Source organism: Scyliorhinus canicula, chromosome 6 (assembly GCF_902713615.1).
Source record: "Scyliorhinus canicula chromosome 6, sScyCan1.1, whole genome shotgun sequence".
Classification (NCBI taxonomy): Eukaryota; Metazoa; Chordata; class Chondrichthyes; order Carcharhiniformes; family Scyliorhinidae; genus Scyliorhinus; species Scyliorhinus canicula.
Window position 1 is genome coordinate 125,565,434 of NC_052151.1, and position 19,450 is coordinate 125,584,883.

The window sequence follows — 19,450 nt, forward strand, 5'->3', positions numbered from 1 at the left end:
AATCGATCAGCGCTCTCTTCTCATGCAGTATAAATTGTTGTTTACAGTTGTAAAATTCTTGTAAAGTATGGTGATGATTGCAAGATGAAAAGTTTTGATAGCATGTCTCCTCCTCTCAGCAATACTGCAGTTCTGCACTACCAATGACTACTAGAAAATAGAAAATAAACCACAAAAACAGCTGACCTATCCTGATGCCTAAAATATTTGGGAATAAGTGGTCTCATGAGCAGGATTAGAGGCAAATACTATTTACGCTGCAGCAACAAAGGAAAGATTTGTTCATAGTTTTATACATAAACACCACCCTTGGCTCCCCCATGTGCAAGTACAACATTTCCCATCTGCACAGGTTTCAGGTTTCTGACAGGGAATAGGTAGAACATGTTAAATAGCGCCTTCCATAATCTCAGGACATCCTAAAGTAAGTACTTTGGAAGTGTAGCTGATTTTCATGTAGGCTCCCTGCTCCCAGCAATGGAAATAAATGTCCAGGCAATATATTTTGGTGCTACTGTTTGAGGGATAAATGTTGATCAGGATGCTTGTCTTGTTCTTGTTCAAATAGTGCCACACTGCTGCTTTTACATCTACCTGTGAAAGCAGACAAGTGCACATCATTTCATATGAAATAAGGTAGCGCCACATCCTTTCCCCGGTACAGCGCTGAACAGTAAGCCTGAATTATGTAATCAACCACTGGCATAAGGTATGTGGCACATGTGAAAATGCCAGCACTAGAAAGTAGCTCCACAGGATTTTGTGAACCAGTAGAGATCATCATGTATATTTCTGGAACATGGTGACTCCTTTGTGATTCATTTCTGAGTGCACTTCATCTTAGAAAGTGCCTGTCTCTTTAAAAAGATATGGAAAATAAAATATGAATGGCCGTTATTCAGGTTTTCAATGATCGTCGTAACGTTTGCCTACCATCTGTAACTGAGTGCAATAATAAACTGAGCTATTTACTATTTGTTTTGGTTTTTTTTTCTTTGTATATTGTCTGCCAATTTCCTCCTCGTTGCTGGTAATTCTGAAGGTTGGGTCTTATTTGCTGGCTCCTTAGGTCCACTGGTACCTTATCCAAATGACCATCCTTCATATGTGAACTTAAATAGCAAATATCAGCAGACAATTTAATTACAAGGGACAACCACACCATCTGGAGCACACAGATATTGGATGTCTGCCAAAGAACATTGATTTGAATCCAACCTCCCATCATCAGGCACATTCGCTTTCATCACCTATACTCTAAAGAAGCTCCAGTTGTCTCAACTTTCCACCTCTTGGGTTGTTCATCCATAATGTGGTCCCCGCCCACACTTCTCACATTCGTCTGCCACTCCCTGGAAGAACCCACTCATTGAGTGGGTTCATATGGGTGAGTCATATGCACCCTGTGTACGACCTTAAACGGTATCAGGCACTTCCTTGCGCACGAGGAGGCTGCATTTACCCTTCGTAGCTCCTCACTCCATATTCCCCAGTTTATCTCCCCTCCCAGCTTCCCCTCCCACTTCTCAACACTGTGGTTAGCATAAATGCTTCACAGCTCCAGGGTCCCAGGTTCGATTCCCGGCTGGGTCACTGTCTGTGCGGAGTCTGCACGTCCTCCCCGTGTGTGCGTGGGTTTCCTCCGGGTGCTCCGGTTTCCTCCCACAGTCCAAGATGTGCAGGTTAGGTGGATTGGCCCATGCTAAATTGCCCGTAGTGTCCTAAAAAGGTAAGGTTAAGGGGGGGGGGGTTGTTGGGTTACGGGTATAGGGTGGATACGTGGGTTTGAATAGGGTGATCATGGCTCGGCACAACATCGAGGGCCGAAGGGCCTGTTCTGTGCTGTACTGTTCTATGTTCTCCTTAATCTTCACCAGCTGCTCACCTCCCTGCTCTCCCAGCCACCCATATATGTCTCCGATCCTGTCCTCCCCTTCCACATCCGGAAGCGCAAAGTCCTTTACCTGCAGGTACCTAAACTCATTCTACTTGGGAGCTCTATCCTCTCCTTCAGTTCCACTATACTGGCAAACCCCTAAGATCATAGAATTTACAGTGCAGAAGGAGGCCATTCGGCCCATCGAGTCTGCACCGGCTCCTGGAAAGAGCACCCTACCCAAGGTTAACACCTCCACCCTATCCCCATAACCCAGTAACCCCACCTAACACTAAGGGCAATTTTGGACACTAAGGGCAATTTATCATGTTCAATCCACCTAACTTGCACATTTTTGGACTGTGGGAGGAAACCGGAGCACCCGGAGGAAACCCACGCACACACGGGGAGGATGTGCAGTCTCCGCACAGACAGTGACCCAAGCCGGAATCGAACCTGGGACCCTGGAGCTGTGAAGCGATTGTGCCATCCACAATGCTACCGTGCAAGCCCCTCTTCCAGTTACAGATCCGTCACCTTAACCAGCCCCACTTCTCCCCACTTCCTATACATACCATCTATCCCCATGGCTTGAAACCATGGTTTTTGCACGGCAGCGCCAGCACCGACATCCTTTCTGTCCTGAAATGCCCCCTCAGCTGGTTCCAGAACTTTACTGTGGACTGCACCTGAAGGCCTTCGATACAAAGATCGGAAATGTCTGGAATATGAACAGGAACCTCGACAGAATGTTTACCTTCACCACTTGGACACTCCCTGCCAGATTCAGTTGCAATGTGACCCATCTCTACAGATCCTCCTTAACCTCCTCCACCAGCTTTGTTAAATTCCATTTAAGTAGCATTGTCTATTCCTTCGCCACCGGAATCCCCAGGTATCTAAACCTGTCCCTGGCCATCTTGAGTGGCTCCCCCCTGGATTGGCTTGCCGATCTAATTCATTCACCAGGAGCACTTTGCTTTTCCCTGCAGTTAACTTCTCTTCCGACCCACCCCCCCCCCCCCCCCCCCCCCCGGTCCCTCACTTCGCACTCACACACTCACAAACCTCATTTTCTTGCTTGTCAGGATGGCCTCTCCCTGCGACTTTGAGTCAGACCCCAAGTGTAAAACCTGACCCACCCATCCCTTTCTCAACCTAACCTGGCCTTTCACATGGAGGTGAGCCTCCTGCAGAAAGACAACCTCTGCTTTTAAACTCCTGAGGTGTGCAAACCCATAGATATTTTCACCGGTCCATTGAGCCCCCGCACATTCCATATCATAAGCCTTACTGGGCCCGGACTTTCGCCTCCATTCCCCTCTACCGTCCGCCATCCTCCCCTCTCGGCTTTGCCGCTTCTAATTTCACTCTGTACTGGGCCCATCCCATCTCAGCCCCTGACCAAGCTTCTTCTCCAACTCTGCCACGTCGCATCTCCCTCCCCCCCCCCACCCCATTTTCATTCACCAACATTACCTGCCAGCGTGGCAACTCCTGCCCAAAGGCTCCCCTCACTGACCCCCGCACCCAACCCTCACCTCTTTGTTCTGTGCAGAAGGCCCCCCGCAGTCCTCCCCCTCCCCCACCCAAACAAAGACACATCTCAGACCACAGGTCACTTCCCCCAAAAACAAACAAAAAGGAAAACACAGCTACAGGCAGCATGGGCAGCACGGTAGCACAGTGGGTAGCACAATTGCTTCACAGCTCCAGGGTCCCAGTTCGATTCCGGCTTGGGTCACTGTCTGTGCGGAATCTGCACGTTCTCCCTGTGTCTGCGTGGGTTCCCTCAGGATGCTCTGGCTTCCTCCCACAATCTAAAGATGTGCAGGTTAGGTGGATTGCCCATGATAACTTGTCCTTAGTGTCCAAAATTGCCCTTAGTGTTGGGTGGGGTTACTGGGTTATGGGGATAGGGTGGTGGTGTGCGGTTGGGTGGGGTGCTCTTTCCAAGAGCCGTTGAAGACTCGATGGGCCGAATGGACTCCTTCTGCACTGTAAAATTCTATGAGAGGGGGTGGGGGGGTTCCAGGCATCCCCTTGCAAACTTTTCACCCCTGCTACCCAGTGTCGACCCTACAGAAAAAAGAAATACCCTCCACCTGGGAGGAAAAGAAACCCCCCCTCCCATCAACCTCCTTCCATTATTCCAGAGTGCCAGCATCTCCATCTCCCAGAAATGTTCCATTCTCCCCCAGTTTGCGCTCCTTGATAAAGTCATTGGCCGCTTCTGGGGTGTCAAAATTATATTCCCGGCCCTCATAAGTCACCCATAGTTTTGCCGGGTAGAGCACTCCAAACCTGATCTGCAATCGATGCAGCATTGCCTTGGCCCTGTTGAACTCTGCGCTCTATTTTGCCAGTTCAGCTCCAGTGTCTTGGTACATTCGGACCTTGTTGCCCTCCTATTCGCAGTTCTGCGACCACTCACACCATGGCTGCCACCGGAAGTCTCCATCCTCCATTTTGTTAGATATGACTCTAGCCAGCGGAGTGTATTCCTGCCGATTCCCATTGACCTCAATATTACCGGGGCCTCGGATAAAATGCAGCCTTGATGTCAAGAGCAATTACCTCTTGAGCTCAACTCTTTTGTCCATGCTTATACCAAGGTTACAATGACGTGAGAAGCTGAGTGGGACCCAAACTGAACATCAGTGAGCAGGTCATTGCTGAGTAAATGTCACTTGATTGCACTGTTAGTGACAACTTTCATCACACTGCTGACAGTCAAGAATAGACTGATGGGGTGGCAAGTGCCCAGGCTGCATTTGTCTTGCTGTTTGTGGACAGGATATTGGAACAGCATGCTCCAGCTGCTGGCCCAGCTCATTTTGGGGCACAGATCTTCAGCACTTTTGCTGGAATGTTGTCAGGGTCCATATTGTTTTCAATATCCAGTGCCTTCAGCCATTTCTTGGTATCACTTAGAGTGAGTCATGACTGGATGTAGCTGAGCTGCAGGGCATACAGCTGATTCATTGGTTGTGGAACCATTTAGCTCTGTCTATCCTGTACTGCTTCTGCTGTTTGGCACGAAGGTAGTCTTGTATTGTAACTTCACCAAGTTTTACACCTCATTTTTAGGTATGTCTGGTGCTGTTCTTGACATTCCCTTCTGCACTCTTCATTGAACCAGGTCAGAACTCCTCTTGCTGATGGACATTGAAGTCTCCCATTGCCACCCTCAGTATTTCCTCCATGTAGTTTTCAAAATGGAGGAGGACTGGTTCTTCAGCTGAAGAGGGTAGGCAACAGGAGGTTTCCTTGCCCATGTTTGACCTGGTGTTAGACGATTTAATGGGATATGCTGTCAATGTTGAGGACTCTCAGAGCAACTCTCTCCCAATTGTAAACCGCTGTGCTGCCATCCCTGGCTTTCTGATAATGGTAGAGTGGGGGATATGCCAGGCCATGAAGTTACAGATTGTGATTGAGTACAATTTTGTTGTTGCTGATAGTCCACAGTGCCTCATGGATGCCCATTTTGAACTGCTAGATCTGTTAGAAACCTATCTCATTTCACATGGCTGTAGCGCAACACAATACGATGGAAGGTACCCTCAATGTGAAGTCAGGGCTTTGTCTCCACAAGCACTGTGTGGTGGTCACTCCTGCCAACAATGTCATTGACAGATACATCTGTAACATGTAGATTGGTGAGTATGAGGTCAACTAGATTTTTCCCTTTTGTTGGTTCCCTCAACACTTACCACAGATCAAGTCTTGCAACAATGTCCTTTGGAAGTCGACCAGCCCGGTCACAACTGCTCTTGCTGATGGACATTGAAGTCTCCCATTACCACCCTCAGTATTTCCTCCATGTAGTTTTCAAAATGGAGGCAGACTGATTTTTCAGCTGAAGAAGGTAGTCAGCAGGAGGTTTCCTTGCCCATGTTTGACCTGGTGTTAGAAGACTTCATAGGGTAGGCCGTCAATGTTCAGTACTCTCAGAGCAACTTTCTCCCAATTGTAAATCATTGTGCTGCCACCTATGGTGGCACTATGCCCTGTTCGTGGGACAGGACATACCCAGGGATGGTGATGGAGGAGTCGGGGTCATTGTCTATAAGGTATGATTTGGTGAGTACGACTAAGTCAAGCTATTGCTTGACTAGGCTGTGGAACCACTCATCCAATCTTGGCACAAGCATCCAGATGTTAGTAAGGAGGACTTTGAAGTGTCGCCAGGGCTTGATGTGCAGCTGTCCATTCTATTCTTTAGGCCGAGGCTGCACGATCTATCCAGTTTTATTCCTCATTGATTTTCTGTTGCAGTTTGATACTACGACTGGCTTTCTAGGCCCTTTCAAAGGGCATTTGAGGGTTAACCACATTGACATTTGTCTGGAGTCACATGTAGGCCAGACCTGGTAAGGGCAGCAGATTTCCTTCACTGGAAGACATTAGTGAACTAGTTTGTTTTTTACAATGGTCGACAATCGTTTCATGCCCACCGTTACTGAGACTAGCATTTTAATTCTGGACCCATATATCTCCACAGCATTAGTCTAGGCTTCTGGATTGCTAATCCAGTGACATTACCACTCCACTTCTTATAATTGTTGCGTTCTTCCTCATATTGATGTTGGTTATTTTACCAAATATCCAAGTTTTAGTTGCTTTAATTCTTCCCCACACCACCCTTCTCCTCAGCCCATCCTTCCTCTAAAAAACGTAGTATCCAAATAAACTAACATGGAAATTTTTATCATTCAAACTTTACATATTTGTCAACACAACTAAGTTTTACAACAAAAATAAACCGCACTACAATAGGCTTGTCAAAGCCAGCTATAAAAAGTGGGATAAACCTGCATCTTTGGAATGGGTGCGGCTGTTGTTTATGCTTTCTGGTACAATATCCAAACAAGATTAATTCATACTGTACACATGCAGTGTTGCCATAGAAATGTTATGAAGTGGATTGGTGGCCAAGTTCTAATACATATTGTAAGCCCTTCAGAATTAAATCACATCGTGGGAGATATCCTCAGTACATCAGATATGATGAAACCTTAAGTGTGTTCTTTTACAAATATTGTTACAACTGAGCTCCACCTACCTCAGAGCAGGAAATCTTCTCCACTGGTCCACTAATAGTTGCTTGAAAGCTCCATCAGTTTATCAATTTTAATGCTTTTAGTAAACATCTTAAAAGTATCTCAACACAGTATCTACTTGAAGAAACATAAGGGCTGTGATCTACCAGCCTCTTCGCGCCCGACTCGGGCCTCTCACAAGATTTAATGGCCTTGTTACGCCTCGCAAGATTGCATATTCAAGTGTGCAGTCAGGCTGACTTGAATATGTTCATGCTGGAGTTACCCAAGGCGCAGGATCTAATGCCCGAGTGACCGCCATTTAGCACTGGTCTCCACCAATGAGGACCCTTAATATCTTTGCTTATTCAAGCAGGAGCACAGTAAGAAGTCTTACAACACCAGGTTAAAGTCCAACATGTTTTGTTTCAAATACTAGCTTTCAGAGCACTGCTCCTTCCTCACCTGAGTGTTGTAAGACTTCTTACTGTGCTCACCCCAGTCCAACGCCGGCATCTCCACATCATTTTTACACAGAGGGTAGTAGGTGCCTGGAACTCGCTGCCAGAGGAGGTGGTGGAAGCAGGGACGATAGTGACATTTAAGGGGCATCTTGACAAATACATGAATAGGATGGGAATAGAGGGATACAGACCCAGGAAGTGTAGAAGATTTTAGTTTAGATGGGCAGCATGGCCGGCACTAGCTTGGAGGGCCGAAGGGCCTGTTCCTGTGCTGTACTTTTCTTTGTTCTTTGATCAGGGACCCCGAGGTGGTTACGCTCTGGGCTGCCTGGAACCCTGGCACCCCAATGCCACCTGGCAATGCCCCCTGGCAATGTCACAGGGGTGCCACCCTGGCACTGCCAGGCTGGCAGGGGCACTGCCAGGGTGCCAGACTGGTAGTGCCAAGGTATCTGGGTGATATCTTGCTCATACCACAGATCAGACCCGAGGTTGCCCTGCCCTTATGAGGTGGGTTGCGCGGGGCTAGAGGACCCTCATGGTATGTTTGGTCATTGGTGGGGATCCAGAGGTCGTGGCAGGGGATTCAGAGATGGCGCCACAATTTCTTCCTCCTCGTTCATAGAATTTACAGTGCAGAAGGAGGCCATTGGGCCCATCGAGTCTGCACCGGAAAGACCAACCCACCTAAGGCTATGCCGGAAAAGTATCTCAGCACAGTATCTACTTGAAGAAACATAAGGCTCTACCAGCCTCCACCCTATCCCCACAACCCAGCAACCCACCTAACCTTTTTTTTTAAAACACTATGGGCAATTTAGTACGACTAATCCACCTAACCTGCACATCTTTGGACTGTGGGAGAAAACCGGAGCACCCGGAAGAAACCCACACAGACATGGGAAGAACGTGCAGACTCCACACAGGCAGTGACCCAAGCCAGGAATCGAACCTGGGACCCTGGAGCTGTGAAGCAACTGCGCTAACCACTGTGCTACCGTGCTGCCCTAGTTAGTGCAGGAAATGTGACTAAGTGCAGTCACGGCAGGGCGTTCCTCGCCGAGGCCCAGAGCAGAGTCCCATTTAATAGCGGGGTCATAAGAACAGGAGTAGGCTGTTCCATCCTAGAATCTGTCTCACCATTCAATGAAATCATGGCTGATCTGTGACCTAACTCCACATACCTGCTTTTGGCCCATATCCCTTAATATCTTTGCTTAACAAAAACGTATCTATCTCAGACTCAGGTCGTTCTCAGTATGCCGAAAAAGTACCTGGATGAGCACTTGGCAAGCCATAACATGCAAGGCTGTGGGCCAAGTGCTGGCAAATAGGATTAGCTAGGCAGGCCAGGTGTTTTTCATGTGTCGGTGCAGACTTGATGGCCCGAAGAGCCTATTCTGTGATTCTGTGGTTTAGAGCTATTTTCACTGTCTAGGTAACTTGCAGAGTACTGTTACTTAGCAGACCTTTTTTTTTCAGCAGATGAAGGATGTGAGGATGAGGAAGAAGCAGAGAAACTGCAGAATGGAAAAGAAAAGAGTGAGTACATTAAATATATATATATATATAATTGGGCTGTGCTTGAGGCTTTTCAATTACTATAATTTTAAAAATGTTTTATTAACTTGGTGTTATGTAGAAAGTTGATATTCAACTGTACCAATGAGCAGGTAGCAGCAGGGGAATGATGAATAATGCCGAACCATAACTGGATTTCTTCGTTGAAACTGACTTGACAAATTATCAGCACAGGAAGAGACCATCCAGCCAATGACATCTGTGCCAACACTTTATGGGGCATAAGTGCCAAAGTCAAATCTGTTTGTACCCATCTTCAACCACAAGTGCCAAGTTGGATAATCCTCATGAGGTCCCCATCATCCGAGAATCCCATTTTTCCGCCTATTCGATTCACTGCTTATGCACTGGCACAGCAACCACACCAGGCCCTATAAACATGTAGCTACACTGCTGTTTGTTAGTGCTCCAGAATTAGCTGTGATCCTTAGCCAAGCTGTTACAGTGCAGCAACAGTACCCAACAAAGGGGAAAATTCCCCAGTTATCTTCTATCCACAAAAGCAAGACAAATCCAACCCAGCCAGCTTTCATCCCATCGGTCTACGCTCACCCATCAGCAAAATAATGGAAGGTGTTGTTGACAGTGCTACCAAGCGGTACTTCTGTTTTATTTCTGCACGGGTTGTAAGCATCACTAGCTCGGCCAGCATTGGTTGCTCATCCCATTGCCCTTGAGAAGGTGATAACAAGCTACCTTCTTAAATCATCTGATGATTTACAACTAGGATGTTGCCTGGTATGGAGAGAAGGTCTTACGAGGAAAGGCTCAGGGACTTGAGGTTGTTTTCGTTAGAGAGGAGAAGGCTGAGAGGTGACTTAATAGAGACATATAAGATAGTCAGAGGGTTAGATAGGGTGGACAGTGAGAGTCTCTTTCCTCGGATGGTGATGACCAACACGAGGGGACATAGCTTTAAATTGAGGGGTGGTAGATATAGGACAGATGTCAGAGGCAGTTTCTTTACTCAGAGAGTAGTAGGGGTGTGGAACGCCCTGCCTGCAACAGTAGTAGACTATCCAAATTTAAGGGCATTTAAGTGGTCGCTGGATAGACATATGGATGAAAATGGAATAGTGTAGGTCAGATAGGCTTCAGATGGTTTCACAGGTCGGCGCAACATCGAGGGCCGAAGGGCCCGTACTGCGCTGTAATGGTCTATGTTCTATGGCACACCCACGGTGCTGATTAGAAAGGGAGTTCCAGGATTTTGACCCGGCGGAAATGAAGGAATGATAATATAGTTCAAGTCAGGTTCGTGAGGGGCTTGGATGGGAACTTGAAGGTGACTGCCCTTGTCCTTCGAAGGCCAGGTAGAGAATGCAGGTTTGCAAAGTTCTGTGGTAGCTTGGGACAGCTCTCTCAATTTGTGGCACTAGTTCGCAGATGTCTTTGCAGAGGACTTTGCAGATTGCATGAATGTCAATGCTTAATCCTCCAGTTTTATTTGCTTTTGACTTTGCTGTAGTAGTTTGATACCACTGAGTGACTTAACAGGTCATCTCAGAGGGCAGAAAGAGAAAATGCTGGAAAATCTCAGCATGTCTGGCAGCATCTGTAGGGAGAGAAAAGAGCTAGCTTTTCGAGTCCGATGGCTCTTTGTCAAAGCTGTGCTTTGACAAACAGCTTTGACAAAGAGTCATCGGACTCGAAATGTTAGCTCTTTTCTCTCCCTACAGATGCTGCCAGACTTGCTGAGATTTTCCAGCATTTTCTTTTTGGTTTCAGATTCCAGCATCCGCAGTAATTTGCTTTTATCTCTGTGATGATATGATCTGCATACTCGTCTGCCATTGGGCCAGAACGTCGGCTTACCATTGGCCCTGGTCGGTCATGTGCCTCTCGACCGATTGGCCGAGAGGCTGAGTTAACCACGCCTCTATCAACGAGGTATAAATGCTCAGAAGCCTGACGATCGTCCCTTTCCACTGTAGACGATCGCCAGGCTGTGTTCTAGTTAATTAAAGCCTGACATTGGTAATTCACTCGCCTCGCGTGCAATCGATGGTGCATCAATCTCAGAGGGCAGTCAAGAGTGAAGCACATTGCTGTGGGTCTGGGGTCACCTGTAGGTCAGACCAGGTAAAGACAGCAGATTCCCTTCCCTACATTCAAAGGGCATTAATGAACCAGATGGGTTTTTAATGGCAATCAGTCATGTGACTGAATTCCAGATTTATTAATTAATTGATTTAAATTCCACCAGCTAGCAAGGTGGGATTTGAACCAATGTCCCCAGACCATTAGCCTGGGCCTCTGGATTACTGGTCCAGTAACATTAAAATTACAGCACCATCTCCGTCCTACTTAACAATAACTGATCACCAATGGCAGGTTTGGATTCTGTCAGGAACATTTGGCCCCAGATCTCAAATCTGGACAAAAGTGTTGAACTCAAGGTGAAGTGAGAGTGACTGCCTTTGTCATCAAGGTAGCATTGATCCTGTGTGGAATCAAGGAACCCTAGTAAAATCAAAGTTATTGGGAGTCACCACTGGCTGGAATCATGCTAAGCAATGTTCCTCAGTGATAGTACCCTGGGCCCAACCATCTTCAGTTGCTTCAATGTCCTTTCTTCCATCATGAGGTCAAATGTGGGGATGTCCTCTGTTGATTGCAAAATGTTCAGTTCCATTTGCAACTCCTCGGATAACAGCCATTTGTGGACACACAGAAAGACCTGGATAACATTAGAGCCATGGCTGGAAGATAAAATTTATATCACATTAAGTGCCAAATGATTATCTCTATTGAGAGAAAGTCGAATAAACATAACGTTCAAAGACATTACGATTGTTGAATCCCACACTGTTGACATTGTGAGGGTCACCATTGACCATAAGCTAATTGGACCAGCACATAGGAACAGGTCAGAGACTGGTTATTCTGCAATGCGTGACTCACCATCTGAGTCTCCAAAGCCTCTCCATCATCTGCATGTCCCAGTTTAGGATATGATGAAATACTCTCCACCTGCCTGGATGAGTGAAGCTCGACCATCCAAGACATGTCACCCCACTTGATTGGCACACCATCCACCACCTTAAATATTCACTTGCTCCACAAGCAGTTCACTATGGCTGTAGTGTGCGCCATCTACAAGATGCATTGCAACAACTCACCAAGACTTCTTCAGAACTATCTTCCATACTGCAACCTCTACCACCTTTCAAGGAAAGGACACCAGATGCAGAGGAACACCAACACCCTTAATATGCCTTCCAACTCGCACACTATCCTTATTTACGGATATATCACTGTTCCTTCATTGTCAAAATTCTGGAACTACCTCCCTAACAGCACTGTGGAAGCTGTTCCACTGCGCAGACTTCTATGGTGCAAGAAAATGACTCACCAGTGCCTTTTCAAAGGCAATTAGGTTTGATCCATATATGCTGACATTGCCAGTGATGCTCACATCATGTGAACTTCAAAAGACGAAGTAAGCTTTGCTCTATTTCCATAGAACAATGGGCGGAATTTTCCGCTCTCGGGAAAAATCGGGAGGGCCGTCGTGAACACGGCCGAGTTTCACGACGGCCTCGGAGGCCGTTCCTCGCCCCCTATTCTCCCCTCCAGGCGGGGCTAGGAGCGGCGCTCCGTAAATCTCGGCCGCGGGGGCGTCGCGCCAAGAATGACGCGGCCGGCGCACCTAATGACATCAGCTGCGCATGCGCAGGTTGGCCGGCACCAACACACGCATGCGCGGCTGACGTCATGACGCTGACGGCACGAACCCGCGCATGCGCGGTGGCCGTCTTTCCCCTCAGCCGCCCCGCAAGACATGGGGGCTTGATCTTGCGGGGCGGTGGAGGGGAAATAGTGCGTCCGATTTGGACGCCAGCCCGACGATCGGTGGGCACCGATCGCGGGCCTGTCCCCTCCCAAGCACAGTCGTGGTGCTCTTTCCTTGCTAGGCCCCAAGGGGCTTCTCACTCTCGTTTCACCACAGCAGCGACCAGGTGTGTTTTCCGCCGTCGTGAAACGGCCACGAACGGCAGGTCGCTCGGTCCATCCGGGTTGGAGAATCGCTGTTCGCCGTGTAAAACGGCGAGCACCGATTCTTCCGAGCCGGGGGGGGGGGGGGGGGGGGGGGGGGGGGGGGGGAGAGAATCGCGGGGGGGCGCCAGGGGGGCATGAAATTTGTCGGGGTCGCCCTCCCGCGATTCCCCCACCCGGCGTGGGGAGCGGAGAATCACGCCCAATGTTTCTCAACTTCAAATGTGTAATGTTCTTGTCCAGGGACAAATACTGAGTCGCCGTTCTGTAGATCGAGGCATATTTATGATGGCTTGTATCTTCATGTCATCAGGCTCTATTCCTTGACCAGATAATCTGTCTCCTAGGAACGTTATTTCCTTTACACCAAACTGACATTTGGCCTTATCGAGTCGTAGTCCATTTCTTCTGATATTTTGTAATACTCTAATTAGCCTGTCATTGTGTTGCTCTTGGGTGGAACCCCAAATTATGACATAATTGACGTATACTCGAACACCCTGAATGCCTTCAACAATATCTTCCATCGCTCTGTGGAATATTTCTGATGCTGAGATTATGCCAAATGGCATACGAAGAAAGCAATATCTGCCAAACAAAGTATTGAATGTACAGTACTTTCTTCATCTCGCTTGAGCTGCCAATAACCTTGTGAAGCATCAAGTTTGCTGAAATATCTCACACTAGACATCTCACTTGTGTTCTCCTCACTTTTTAGGTATCGGATAGTGTTCCCTTTTGTATATTCGCATTTAAATGCTAGAGATCCATACATATTGGAAGATCATTGTTTTTTTTTTACACATACCATCGAATTGACCCAATCTGTCGGCTCTTCAATTTTTTAATAACGCCAAGATATGTCATCCTCTCTAATATAGCCTTTAGACGGTCACGTAATGGTACTGGAATTCTTCTCGGAGCATGTATCACTGGTTGTGCATCATTTTTTAATTAAATCTTGTAAGTGAAAGGTAAAACACCAAAACTGTGGAATATTTCTGGAAGATCCTGCACAATGGACTCCAACAATCCACTGTGTGTGCTCAGTGCACCGGCAATGATATACACTCTTTTCACCAGCTCCAGTGCTTCACACATTTCATCACCTAATAAGGACTCATGATTTTCAGCAAGTATCAAGAATTTTAATTTGTGCACTTTATCTTTTACTTGTGCATCCAATTCACACATTCCCCATGTGATCCTAATTTTCTGATCACTTTAGTCCTTCAACAAGACTGGTATGTTCAATATTCTCGGTTTTAATTGCATAGTCTTGATATCACTGATGCTTATGAAGTTTGTTCTTGCTCCTGTATCTAACTTCACAGCGATAAGTGACCGATTTATCAACAAATAAACTGTTAATTTGTCCTTTGTTATTGTTCCATTATCATTTTTATTACTTTTTCTTCATGTAGGTTGTGTTTGCCCTGACTTAATCCGAGAACAGATCAATAAAAATTGTGCCGTCCAAATTAATGTCATCAATTGTATTAATTGACTTCACTGCATTAACATTGTTGATAATGAAACATTGTTTTGCAAAATGATTTTTTTCCTTTCCACTTTGTGCAAATCTTGCCATAAGCTGGACATTGCCTCAGTCGGTGCTGTTTCCACATCTTTTACATGTAATGGATTTTTCTGCCAAATATTTAAAATTGCCACCACTGCTAAGGCCACGGTTTATTTTTTGAGTCCATCACAACATGTATGACGTCAGCATCGCACCCAATTGTTGCGCCAAAACTTTATGCATTCAATCTGTTGATATGTTGCACAGCTAGGTCACTAACGTGGCAAATCTTAATCACGGCTTCTAACTGAATCTCATTCTTCCCGTAAGAGACGTTCCCGCATGTTATCATTATTTACTTCAAAGACAATTTGATCCTGAATCATTGAGGATTTTAAGTTTGTGCTTTTAACTTGAGGTCAGTTGGAAGCTATCAAAGAACTCGCCCACCTTCTACATGCGCGTTCTAAATATATTTCGCTCAAAAGTTTAATTATTCTTCGCCGTGCAATGCTCGTCAAATTTGTTTGTGCCGACATTAAAGCTTTTACTACCCTCCTCTTGTTCGTATATGAAGGTTTTATAAATCTCAATCGCCTGCGAACCTGCTACTGTTAGCAACAACGCTATCTTTCTTTCATCTGGCTGCGCCTGCAATCCTAGAGCTGCTACATACAGTGCAAACTGTTATTTAAATGTGTGTTAATTTCCATCAACATTACCGGTTATTAGATGTTACTCAGGAGTTTTTAAACCACCTTCTTCTTCTTGCACTGGTTTTGCATTTTCAGAGATTTCTTTACAGCAACATTCCACAAATTTGAAACCGTGTCCTTCACATCTTCACACTTTTAGTTTTTTGATTACTACCCCTGGTACCATGTTATGTTCTTGTACAAAGACAGTTACGGAGTCAATATACTAAAGAAATCCAGTTCAAGACTTGTTAATTTTATTACAGTATAATAATCTGTGGATGGGAAATTAATGCTATCAAACTGGAACTAATACAAACACGACTGACCACAATGATTTATCCTCCAGACTCCCTCCAGGCTACAGTGTCACATGATATTACTTTCCTGACTAGTCAGAGACTACACATATTTACACATATATATGCATTTCACTACAAAATATCGCTTTGAAGATGCAATGGTACTTACCTCTGTAGCTCTCTGCAGCAAAATATGCCTTCATTTTATCCTCTTGAGTACAGACAGAATTTTCAAACAAGTGCTTTTCACAGTTTTAAAGAAATTTTAAATGAATTACGCTTTTGTATTGACTCCCCAAATTCAGTAAATAGCTTTTCATCAAAATTAATGATTTCAAAAAATATTATACCTCTCTTTAATCTTACTGTGCCTGCGGAATGCTTGTAGAAATAGCCTCCATATCTCTTGTTTTAAAAATTATTTCTAATTGCTGGTATCATTTTCCTTATACAAGCTCTATGGTTTTAATAAGATGCAGACAGCACACAATACATATTCTGCAGCCTAAATATTTAAATTTGAAATTTGTGACCTATTTGAACTTGTATTCCAAGCCCCTATTTATAAGGCACAAAATGCCACTGGAAATCTCTGTGGCCTGATTTTCTTCATTGACATTTTCTAGAAATTTATGGAGTAGAAATTTGATAGCGTCACACCCATTTTTCAGACTTCAAACTGTTGCTGAAAGGGCTGGTGGTGTGTGTACACCTATTCCACGGTGTTGCTTGCCGCATTGGATGGAGATGCCCTGCAGACATCAGTTAATTAGTTGGAATGAATCAGGAAGCTTATTTTGATGTTTAACACATCATTAAGACCCATTTGCATTCTCCCGCTGGTGTGGGGCACAAACCTCAAACTTGCCACCAGCATGGGGCTGGGGCATTGGACACAGCGCCAATCCCATTTTCTTCACAACACTGGATTCTCCACCGCATCAGGAACTCCTCTATTGTCAGCGGCGTATCCAGCCCCTTGTCTCCCCAAAAGAATTTGAATCCTTTTAAAATTCTTGAAGATTTGTCGCCATCATTTTTAGATTCTTCGCTGAAATCTCTGATTAAAGACAGCTTTCTCAGTGAGAATCTAGTGACTGAGTGACAGACAATCTGTCCAGTCCATTTTCCACAGAAAATCTGCCATATTCCTGCGTGATGGCTCCTCCCGCTGATCCGCTTGCTCAAATGCTTCTCAACGACCTGAAATTGGCCAATCGACACAGGGTTTGGATTAATTGAGAAATACTTTCAGCTGAAAGAGGCTTGCACTCGAAATGTGCTTGTTCGTTTTACATTCATGTTAATTGATGGCAACCTTTGCCTTTCTGACAAGATGATATGTTTTTGTAGACCCTTTGAAGCCTTCTTGTTGACCCCTGGTTGTGAAGCCCTGTTCTGAAGTGTATTTGATTTGTTTATCTGAGCTGGTGTTTTCTGTGGTCAGATTGAATGATGTTGCATCTTGATAAAGGGGAATCAATCGGCATTTTAAACACCTGAAATCAAAGAAAGGGAGAACAAATTAGGTTTAGTGTGAAGAGAGGGAGATGAGTGACTGCTGAAATATACACTGTTATTTAGGGGTGTAGGGTTAGATAAAAGTAAGAAGGGGAAAAGAGTACAGTGTGACGGAATCGTAATCAATCTCCCTTTTATCATTGCCGCTTGATGTGGCTATCATTCACCCTCTCCTACATATTCACCTCGAGTGGCGAAGGGGCATGCAGATGGCTCCTGGATTCACTGATTACCGATTGTCTCATGCTGTGTGTTATTGTTTCCTGTAGGAAACAAATGAATGCCAACTGTTTTGGAATGTGTGCCTATCATAGTAAATTATGCAAATATGTGCAATATAGAGGTGTGGGGAAGTGAGAGTAAGAGGAGATGAAGGTAGAATAAAATATGACTGATTGTACATAAGTGAAGGAAAATCTGCAAAGGGAATGTCATGAGCAGTGGGGCTGTAAATGGTGCAGGCACGTGTAGCGAATAGTTACGGTGAGAGGCAAGAACCTTCCCTTGACAAATCTGACAAGATCAATTAATGTTTTTTATTGAGAGCCCAAGTTTCAGTGTACGTGTCTCCCAACCATTTCTTCCTTTACAATTCCTGTGACATCAAAGAGGCCTGATTTCTCTCCACCGAACAGGTGCTCATCCATAGGCCGAGCTGGCAAAGCTAGCTGCATGCCTGATCCATTCTAATGAGCAGCCAGCACCAATTTCACAATGTACCTGTACCTATGTGAACAGGTGATGCAACGCACACCTCAACACCTGTGCTTCTTCTCTTAGATGCATTTGAATTTCTAGGCTAATGTATTTGCACCCTTCAGCCTCATTTCTTCCAGATATTTTGGCGTCTTTTGATTGAATATTTGTTTTCCTTTGTTTCTTTGTTTTCTTTCTAAAATGCATCATGTTACACTTCTTCACATTAAATTACATTTACCGGGGTTGTCATGTGATGCAAGCGGGAGAGTGGCTGTGTTTTCACGAACTGTAGTGCAACTCATCTTTTCATACTTTTTTTTCACCCTGATGCACAACCCATAATTATTCTCTCTGACAGGATTCCTGCAGCCTCTGCACTAATTCGCTTTTACATAATTATTTGATTGTGGTGCGTATGATCTGTGCTGTGTTCCTGGAAGATCTTGGCTGAATTTTGTCGATGGGGAACCGAGTTAAGTCAAGAAAATCCTTTTTGGTTGAGGTGGTCGGGGTGGGGCCCAGCTCGCCTTGGCAGTTTCACTGTTGAGCGGGGCCTATACTTCAGCGATGCCGTTGGCATCGAGGTGATGATTGCTATTGTGAGTGAAGTTGTGGACGATGGTCTCGGCTCGCTGGCACAGGTTATTGGTGCTCACATTGATAAACTGTGACACATCCTAAAGTGAATGGGTGAAGAAAGAAAAGAATCCTGTCAGTCAATAGGACAGTCTTCTTAGTGGGGACTCATCTTTAGTCCTTGAAAATCCTGCTGCATGGTATGTCGAACATCCGAGTTGAATCGGGAAGATGGAGCAGGAGAAGGAGTACCCATGTGCCTGGTGTCCCAAGAGGAGCTGGGAATGAATTCCCAGCCAAATTTGAGAACTGGCTGCCATGCTTTCTTTCACGATCTTAATTTGAAGGCTGGGCGATTCGAATTTGATGGATCTTTGAGGCCTGGGGTTGGTTGAAGATCGCGACCACCAGTCTTAAGCTGTCTTGTCCTCGATGCTCATCGCAAAGGATTGGAGACGGCCAGACGCAACAGGTGCTAGGTTTCTAAGCTCCGTTGATGGTTATATTATCCTGCAGTTCATCACCGATCCTGACTTTGTTCCCTTGTTGTGGAGATGCCGGCATTGGACTGGGTAATGCGTACATTCACCTGAGGAAGGAGCAGTGCTCCGAAAGCTGGTGATTTGAAACAAACATGTTGGACTTTAACCTGGTGTTGTAAGTCTTGTTCCCTTGTGATTATTCCTCTGATTTTGTGTTATCGCCTTTTAGTCTGACAAGGGTGCATGATATTTGAGCACAGAGGTGTTTGTCATCTGTTTTCCTTTTTATATTATAAATTCCATGCTGAGTTGGTTGTATGAAATGAGTGTTGTGCAGTATTTACCTATTTAATGTTCTGAAATCCTTGTTTTAACACTGAGGGAGTACAGTTTTTAGGTACCCTTCTCTTTATTTGTAAACAAGATGAGTATCGCCACTGCATGGTGGAGGTAGATGCTTTGGTATAGAGGTGGTTGATATGGCCTTATAAGTCCACATTGTGCGTGAGGAAAAGCCCTCATTTGAAATTTTAGACTTGTGTTTTTCTTTTGTACTTTTGTTATTTTGGAATTATTGAGTCCTTGCTTGTCACCTACGAAAGTACAGACAGAACAAGTATCCATAGAATCCCTATGGTGCAGAAGGAGGCCATTCAGCCCATCAAGTCTGCACTGACCCACCCACTCC

At 45.4% G+C, this 19,450-nt stretch overlaps 1 protein-coding gene across 10 annotated transcripts in view; it reads left to right on the top strand.

Annotated features, from left to right (window-relative positions):
- Window positions 1–19,450, top strand: part of dtnba (dystrobrevin, beta a) — a 705,977-nt gene that overhangs the window by 669,889 nt on the left and 16,638 nt on the right. For 8 of the 10 annotated variants that reach the window (XM_038800081.1, XM_038800088.1, XM_038800079.1 and 5 more), the window contains one exon: window positions 8,868–8,927. In XM_038800081.1, coding sequence (XP_038656009.1) covers window positions 8,868–8,927 — 60 coding nt within the window. The remainder of the gene's footprint in view (window positions 1–8,867; window positions 8,928–19,450) is intronic. The other 2 variants (XM_038800078.1, XM_038800086.1) reach the window with 1 other exon arrangement.